At 39.8% G+C, this 9,559-nt stretch overlaps 1 protein-coding gene across 7 annotated transcripts in view; it reads right to left on the bottom strand.

Annotated features, from left to right (window-relative positions):
• The window catches only part of LOC105363782 (rap guanine nucleotide exchange factor 2-like), a 163,067-nt gene that overhangs the window by 23,494 nt on the left and 130,014 nt on the right, over nucleotides 1-9,559 (bottom strand). Inside the window, exon 1 of one of the 7 annotated variants that reach the window (XM_011501557.1) lies at nucleotides 486-685. The exons of the other annotated variants lie outside the window; for them this stretch is intronic. Within the exon in view, the coding sequence (XP_011499859.1) occupies nucleotides 486-512 (27 nt within the window). The 5' untranslated portion in view covers nucleotides 513-685. Of the gene's footprint in view, nucleotides 1-485; nucleotides 686-9,559 lie in introns of those variants that run through there. 7 annotated transcript variants of the gene reach the window in all.

Below are 9,559 nucleotides of genomic sequence, written 5' to 3'. Positions count from 1 at the left end.
CTCTCTCTCTCTCTCTCTCTCTCTCTCTCGCAGCCGCCGCACCGACTCCTCTCGCCTCGTCTTTTGCTAGGGGCCCGTTCGGCGGCGGCCATGAAAATTAATGCTCGATCTGAGCGTGAAAGAGAGAGAGAGAGAGAGAGAGAGAGAGAGAGAGAGAGGAGAGACAGTGGGAGCGACGACAGTGGCAGAACATACGAGAGAGACGACAATAGCGTTCTCATGCTTCAAAGTGACGCTGCCCTCCTTCGTCTCCGTCACCTCCACCCACCTCCACCACCACCTCCTCCTCCTCCTCCTCCTCCTTCGTCACCTTTCCCTTTACGTCGTTATCGGCCAAACATAGGCGATCATCAGCAACAACAACAACAATAATCATAATAATAATAATAACAACAACAACAACACCAACGATGATGACGACGAGCACAGCGATAATAATAACGATAGCAATGAAAGAACATAGATAGCGAGGAGTCGACACTCACTTGGTACATGCCGCCGAAGGTATCCATCTCCTCGTCTCGCTCCCTCACACGCGCGCACTGTTAGAGACACACACGGGCGCAAAACTCGCGCCCGTTTTGCACTCACGGCGGCGCGCACTGAGTGAGGATAAGCGCCGACGACGATGCCGCTCACCTCAAGTCCAGCCAGCCTCAACGCGTCGCCACATTTTACAATCCTTCCTTCCACTTCCACGCCAACGTACGTTACGAACAGACGTCAAGCCCGCGACGAGGACAACAACGGTCGAGTTAAATCGCTCGCTGCTGCGGCCCTACACCAACCAACCAACCAACCAACCAACCAACCGACCGACCGACCGACCGACCGACCGACGGCGCTCTCATGGACGTACACACGACGACTACGAGGACGGGCGAATTCCACTGGCGCGGCGCGAACGCGCCGCTAAAGGCGCTCGGGCTGTTCCTCTCCCTTCACCGTCGCCTCCCGCCGGCCCGCAAAACACATCCCCTCAGCCCCGCCGCGTCCGACCACGAGTGTGCTCTCGCTTGCACACAGGCTCTCTCCCGCTCTAGCACAGGATAAGCGAGCCCCCTTCTCTTTTACCACGTCGTTCACTCTCCCGCGCGCGCTCACGCACACGCTAATACTACTAATGGTATACAACGCAGTGGCGGTGCGTTCGTTTTCTCCCGCCGCACCGCAATCCCACTCTACTACTACTACTACTACTACTACTACTACTACTACTACTACTACTACTACTACCACCTCCTTCCTCCTTCTCCTCCTCCTCATCATCATCATCATCATCATCCTCATCATCATCATCCTCATCATCCTCCTCCTCCACCTCATCGTCGTCCTCTATGCACCCGCCCCCCACCCCGTCGCTTTGTACAACTATCAATCTATCTATCTCGGTCGGTCGGTCGGTCGCTCACTCGCTCGCTCCCTCGGTCGTTCGGTCGTTCGGTCGTTCGGTCGGTCTGTTTCGGTTGAGAGAGAGTGCAGCGCACGGTGAAACGTGTTACGAGCGCCGCGTACATTGGTTAGAGCGAGACGAAGCATGTGCAATGACCGAGCACCGCTTCACCGCCGTCACCGCCGTCATCGTCGTCAACCGGTTGACTTGATGGTCACGGGTGCTTTCCTCATCCTCATCCTCATCCTCATCCTCATTCTCATCTTCATTATCGTCCTCCTCGTTGTCGTTGCCACCGCCGTAGGCCTAACCTTAGCTCCAGTCGTCTCTGTATGCGTGCGTGCGTGCGTGCGTGCGTGCGTGCGTGCGTACGTGCGTGCGTGCGTGTCACCGCCTTAATTTGATCGAGAGCGTCGAATGGATAACGCGCGGAACGCGGGGGAAGCGACCGAAAGGAAAACAACGCGTATGGAGGGAAATGAGAAAGTACGACGAATGCGCGGGGATCGAGCTGGGCCGAGAGGGCAGGTGGAAAGAAAATTCATGGCTTGTTGTTGTAGGTGGATTGCTCTTGTAGTTCTCGCATCGTTTATTCCTACTTCTACGTAAATTTCGCGGCAGGACGATTTCATTGTTGGGCTTGTGGATGTTTCTTGGGAAAATTGTTAATGCAAGAAGACGTCGCTCGCTATTTGAAATTAAAATTTATGAGAGGGGAACGTCGTCGACGGATTTTGTATTTTTAAGTTAGTCGAGCGCTGGCAAAGTGCAAAAGTTAAAATATTTTTGATTAAACGTGTATCGTCGTAGCCTCGTTCTTATATAGGACAATTTGCTAATAAGTTTAATCAGTCGTGCGAGACTCGTTTAATTAATTACAACTGACTTGTGCTCATTGAAAAATTGTTGTCGTTCAAAAATAAGATAAATACTCGCTGAAACCTTCTTCTCAACATACATTGTTAATAAGTTAATTATTAACGCATTACCGATTACGAGAATTAGTAATAAATAAAGGCTTTATAATAGACTCGGGATTAATAGTAAAAGTTGGCTATTGTGTCAAAGTTATATAAATGGCGAGTGGCGATTAAAATAAGGTGTGCGACAAAATATGCCAATCGGAAGCACGACGAGGTAATAAATAAATTTGCCAAACGAGTGAAAAATACGGGGTGTGGAATTTCGTCTCGCTCTAACAAAACAATTCATTCATAAATGAACTTAAGGATTTAGCGGTTTGGATAAATATTGTCGATGCATAATGGTTGAATAATATTCCCAACGTTCCTGTTTATTTCCGAATAACAAATTACTGATCCTTCCTTGCTCGCTCCAACATAATGCATTATGCTGCGGCGCATCGATAATGCTAATTATGGGAAAGTATTATATTTCTTTTCTTAATTTATGCAATGCTCGATGCGAGCCGCCCGACTTCTTAACGACTAAAAGACAATTTAAGCTCAATAATGCACGTACGGTAAATAAAGCAATGACACGTATGACGTAGCGTTGTCAATCGAAAATTTGAAAGATCTTCTTGGTGAGAAGAAACGTAAATTTATCAAGTTATTTGATAGTCTGTGTTGGTGGGGTTGGGCGGGGAGTGGTGAGTGGGGATTGGTTGGAGGGGGGGGGGGGGGGGGGGGAAGATAAGCAAAAATCACAAATGCTTAATAGGATAAACCTAAGTGAATGATCTACAGAGCAGAATGCTGCGTAAATTACTGTATTTTACGCAATGATGTAAATTGTGAAAACAAAGATATGCATTAAGTTAATGATCGACAAACAAGAAACAAAATGCTCTAAAGTTAAAACTGGATATCCGTAAATTTGTTTTCTACGCTCTTAATTCTATATTAGTATGATAGTATGACGGTACTTATATGTCATTAGCAAATCTTCGTTAACTTTTTTTACACGAGCATCGATACCGTTTTTTCTGCTTATTTTCCTTCTCGTTCCTTAACATTTCTATAAAATAAAAGCACTCGGCGATCTACTCAATTCCGAATTCCCATTGCATACTTGTAGTTTCAAGAGACGCATAAACGTATTTTCGGATATAAAATAAGTCTTGAATTAACTTTCGAATTTTCTCCCCATTTCATCAACAAAACTTATTTAATTTAAAGTGATTTCGTCTACGTCGAATATATACATATTCTACATAAATAATATATATATATATATATATATATATATATATATAACGAGTAATGGCAATAAGTAAAGCACAATAGAGTACGGTAAAGGCAAAAATAAAAATGGTATGGCGAAAAATTAGTACAATTGAAGAAATGGAAAAAGCATGAGAAGAGACGTCTAAATGTTTTCAATTAATTTACTGCTCAAGCATAAAAGTTAAAAAATTGCGAATTAATAGTAAATTGTGCATTTAATGATTTACTATGTATCCTCGTATGTTTCTATCGCATTATAAAAATTCGAGTCGAATTACAGTCGCAACTAAATTCTTTTCACAATCTCAAATAACAATAATGTACCTGATTTACATTTAAAAAGTTAAAAATATCTTGACAAAAATTTATAAACAACAGCCTGATAAATGACCTCTTTTTGTCCCTTCTTTCTCCTCCTCAAAAACAAAGATGAGACGGTAAACAGGAAGATAATAAGAAATAAAGACAGAAGCAGAGAGAGAGAGAGAGAGAGAGAGAGAGAGAGAGAGAGAGAGAGAGAGTGAGAGTGAGAGAGTGAAGAAGAGAGCGAAGAAGAAGAAAACGATAGCGACTTATTTATTATAGTAATTCAAATGTTAAGCATAACGAAGCAATGCATAAACAGCTGAGAATTTAAGTAAAGAAGAAAAAGAAAACTTCAATTTTTCGTAAAGCACTGACATTTTAGCTAACGAAATAACCAATACAATATATGACGACCAATGTACGTTTCGCTTTAAATTACCAATACAATTACCACCTCTTGTATCCCCACGATTTAATATTCCAATCGGTCGACATTAATTTATACATCGGATATTCGTAAGCGAGTCGTATGTGTGACGTCACGTCAACCAAGTAATCGAACGACATTTTCAAAACTGTAAGCATTGATTTCCAACCAACTACACAACGAGCGTACCAACACCGTCCAACAACCCAACATGGCTTCCATGTACTAAAACAACATCGGTGTTATTATCAAAAATAGATGGGTCAACGCAGAAGATTTTTCCGACATTTGCCGCCCATACAGCAAAAGCTTCTGCCGAGCTAAGCGTTGACTTGAATGTCCGAGGATCGTCGTCGCCTTTCCTCATCGATGCACCGATGCACGCGCGACTCGCGAGGAGAATAAATATCGCGTCGAAGGATAATCGCGCGCGCGCGCCCTGCGTCTGCGTCTGCGCGTGCGTGTGCGTGTTGCGTGTTGCGTGTTGCGTGTTGCGTGTTGCGTGTTGCGTGTGCGTGTTGCGTGTGCGTGTATGTGTACGCGCATGCCGGCATCACTCTTTTGCCATAAGGATCACGGAGAAAAGGACAGGACGAGAATGTGCGATTAAACAGTTTTATTTTTGTACACGAAGAGATGTCGGGTTCGGCAATCAGAGCAACAGCTTTACACTCACATAAAAAAAAGAGATAAAAAAAAAAAAAAAAAAGCCATAAACGACACACCCCGCCTAATGTCGTCTGTCTCCTTCCTCAATGCTTGAAAATTCTCTTGGCGTAGCTCTTAAGAGGCTTTTAAAAAAAACTTTCGGGCAAATTATTGGCGCCACGAGTTATCCCCCATGTATTCGTACTTTTTACAAATAATTTCTTAGGCCTGGCCAATTTTAACTTGCAGCGTCTATCTTGGCATTTTCGAAAATAGATATTACGTTGATGTTGAGGAGATCGATCGAAAAGATTTCATATTTTGCGCTAAGACTGTGTATCCAATTTGAGAGCAAAATCTCAAATAGCAGCGTAGAGATGATGTTTGTTTCAATTATGCACGGAGCGTAAAGTAGTAACTCTGAATAATTTCACCACTCCAATCGTAAATAATATGTCTGTCTGTCTACATGTTCGAGGATAAAAAGATTTCATACAAAGTATCGAAGCAGATGATGAATGCAAATAATAATAATAACCAAAGAAATTTTATGAAGAACTTTGCTTGAAATAAACGGATAGTTAATTCATATATTAAATCCATAAACTAGGCAATTATTTTTGAGACGCTACTGTAATATATATATATATATATATATATATATATATATATATATATATATATATTTTTGAGACTCTTCTGTAATATATATATATATATATATATATATATATATATATATATATATATATATATATATAAATTATTTGATTTGTAATAAGCAAATTGCGTGTAAAAGTAAAAAAATTTCAAAGTCGTAGAAATATACTTTTTCATAATGTTTTCGATATTATTGATGGAATTTTTATTAATATTTTTTGACAATAAAAACTAAAACGACAACTTTAATTATAATTATTATTCAGTCGTAATGATTAGCTTTCACGTATATCCTTTTAATTATAAATTACGTCTTATCGATGATGTATTTTATAGGCTTGATGATTCCTTTGGCTTGCGAATGATTAAATTCTTCTAAAATTCAAAAAAAAAAAAAAAAAAAATTGTATAATGCTCTTTCGCAGTAACAAATAGTATTTAAGAAACTAATCGTTGTATGAATTATTCGTATTATATAAGAACTTTTTAAGTACTTGCATCGTGCATATTTAACGTACGTTCGTTTTCATTCTACCAATGTGCAACAAATTTATGAGAGAATTTTTACGAAATATGGCATTTATACGAAATGTAATTTTCTTTTGGTGTGATTATGGTGAGATAACCTTTGATTCATTTCCGCTAAAATGCTTGTCAAACATTTGACATATTTAACAAATTAAATCATGCATATTTAAAATATTTCATAAACATTGGCGCTATTGTTTCATATATTGTTAGATAAAATGCGTGAGCGTGAGAAAAAGTCGCGAATGCGTATTAATAATTTACTTAAAAATAATCCTATATAGATAAATTTGCCGATAATGGTAGTTTCGAATTATTTCTTAGGATCAGTGTATACGGCACTGCTCTGGCGCGAAAAGCCTTTCGCGTACGTAAATATACTATGAACGTTGACTATTAAAAAGCCATTGATGCGTTTAAAAAGACGTGCAGCCGAAAAGTATGAAATTCCAGTTAGAGAAATGGTCAAGGTGCACTACTAGCGGGATATATAAGTCTTAAGAAGCAGAATTTTTTGTTAGTTATATAAGCTGGCAGGGCCTCGACCATCAGCGCGCGGAAAGATAATTTAAATTGATTAATTGATCGTGCCATTGAAGATTCTTTCGGCAAGGGTTTGCACTTTAATACTAAACTGCTTGTAATTGGCCATTTTAACCTGATTCAATTAAATGGTAAGTCGTCTTTTATAACGTACATTTCAAGTACTATGTAAATTATATATACACTCACCAAACGGAATTAATTAAGTCTTCAATTCAAGTAGGGAATTGGAATAATTTTGTTATTTGAACGATAGACTCGTAACGTAATAAAGTATCTATTACATTCATAATGTTTTGAAGGTCTTCTTCAATTAGGTTTTCAAAAAATTAAATCAAATTTTTAAATTGAATGCGGCTACTCTCGCTCCATGTTAATGAATATTACAAATTCGTTATGCCGCTACCGCTTTTATTTTATTTCTGTAGAAACAGGTCGACTCGGTTATTTTCACATTATCGTCGTCTTGTCCGCTTAATTATACGGAGATGGAGCAGAATGCGCAGGCTTGAGTTTTAAAGGCCACGAAGAGTCCCAAGGAAGCAAAATAAATTTGAATTTGAATCAAGAAAATGCTCGACGCTAACGGAGGGACATAATAACGCGTAATCAGCGACGCCGCAATTTCTCACCTGAGGTAATGAACCGCGAGGATTATAAGCCACAGAGGCCCAAAGGATCAATAACATACGTAAGAAATCGCGTAACAAAGGCAAATTTTTAGAGAAGCTAGATCGGGTAACGTGTGAAGGAAAAATTAGGCAATAAGGTACGAACGCATAAGAATTAAAGAGTACTCGGCAATAATGACGAATAATAAGAGAATAATAGGGAATAATAGGGAATAATAGGAAGGACGCGGAATCATAATGCGCATAACTGTCGAGTTTTCATTTTCCCGGCTGTGGCGGATAAGTTTCACTTTTGCGCGGATACAGGCGCTCGGAGACAAACCAAGGTGAGAAAGTTTGCTAAATTTCAAACTGGATAAGAGGACAATAAAAGGGCAGAAATTAATTTTAACGTCGCGCCAGTATATTTTACTATTCGTCTAGATGAGATTCAAGTATTAAGTGCAAAAATTGCCAGAAGTAAGGGCACAAGTTGACACGTCGGGGAATAAGAATGTAATAAAGATGTGGTTTATTATGAAGGGCGCCGGTTGCGTCTCCTAGCTAATGCTTAAAAGGCTTATCCGTGGCTTTTCCCTTCGCGTTAATGAGAGGTCGGGAGGCAAAGAAATTTAAACTGAGACCGCGGCACGAAATAATTGGTCCGACGTATTGAAAAGTTTAACGAGGGATCGCCGATCGATTTTATGCGAAGAAAACGGTAGACCCTTATACCTGTACGTACTTAACTGTGGATCGAGATTTCAATTATTGTTGCATTTGGACACGAAGCCTAAAGAGCCTCTCCTGTTCTTCAATTCCATTACTTTTAATCAATGGTCGATTGTTTTCAATTTCATTATACGCTCGATTCCAATTGTAATGCCGTAAAGGCTAAATAGTGAAACGTTGAAAGAGAATAAACGAGGGCAACACGTTCGGGGATTCCTTTTGATGATTTTATTTATATTATCTTTATCATTTCCATGTTTAATAATTCCATTTAAAAAAAAAAATCGTACTCGACACACAATCCACGTTATTCCCGTATCCTAGCACGTGATTGTTAAAAAAACATAACAATTACAATATTGCAAAAGTACCGAGCTTAAGTAAGTGTTCACGATATTAGCACTAATTTGATTTTATCACGTATTTTATCACGTATTTTCTCCATTTCTCCTATTTCGCCACCATCCATTATACTGTCAATTAAAAATCACATTAAGATAGTAAGAAACTTCTTTCCATCAATTTTATTGAACATTCGAGAAGCTAATGATCGAATAATCTTTACAATCGAAATTAATTCGGCAATATTATGGCTAAAGAAGAAATAACGCAAAGCAGAATTAAAATTTCTCCCCTCTTCCTCATAAGGTCTATGAAACGCCACGTAATTTTTATCTCAAAACTGAAAAGACATTAGCCGTTTGATTAAAGTACTACTTCTATCGTAAAATTATACCGCTGTAAGTTATAGCCGCTTCGACGCTGGAAAAAAAAGAGTGAATTATCTGTTTGATTTAGCGGTTACCGGGTTAAAGAAACAAAAGAATTTCTTCATTATTTTTCAAAGGATTCATTCCGTACGAGCTCAAACAGGATTTCGATGTATGAATAAAGGTTATTTTAAAGGAGAAGAATTTTTGCTGTACATTCGAATAGCGTGTGTAAAAAGGAAATGCAAAGACGAGGTCACAGTACGAATACAGATATATAGAAGGAGCGGCGAGGGGGAGGTGGTGGTAGAAGAGGACGAAGGAGAGGAAGCAAAATCGAGAGAGAGAGAGAGAGAGAGAGAGAGAGAGAGAGAAAACGTGGTAGAGGGCCGTACGGTGGTGGGGTAGGACGTGCCCTGTCCAAAAGGGCGGCGATGGAAGAAAAACAGACGGTGCGGCACTTTCTTGCGGATCGCAAAGCTGTAAACAGTCGTTAAACATCCCCCGGGAGTATGGCTGTAAAAGTATTTTTCATGTGCTTTTTCTCTCAGTTATTTTCCCTTGTTTCCTTCTTGCTCTTCCGCTCTGTCCCATTTTCATCGTCAACGGGGCTTTAAATTCTAATGGTAACCCGGCAGACGAAATATTGCGGTTCACGTGGCCTGCGGAGCTACTTGCCTACATCTAAGTATCCGTACTTATAATATTTTATTAAACGTATGACCTTCGCCTTAGTACGACTACGATATTCCCTTCATAATCGTATGCAAATTAAGAAATAGATTAGAAATTCAGTTATTCATTGTCGCGCG

This window comes from Ceratosolen solmsi, unplaced genomic scaffold (assembly GCF_000503995.2).
Source record: "Ceratosolen solmsi marchali unplaced genomic scaffold, CerSol_1.0 scaffold28, whole genome shotgun sequence".
Taxonomy (NCBI): Eukaryota; Metazoa; Arthropoda; class Insecta; order Hymenoptera; family Agaonidae; genus Ceratosolen; species Ceratosolen solmsi.
The sequence above is the reverse complement of the archived record's forward strand: the minus strand, read 5'-3'. Positions and strand labels throughout refer to the sequence as shown.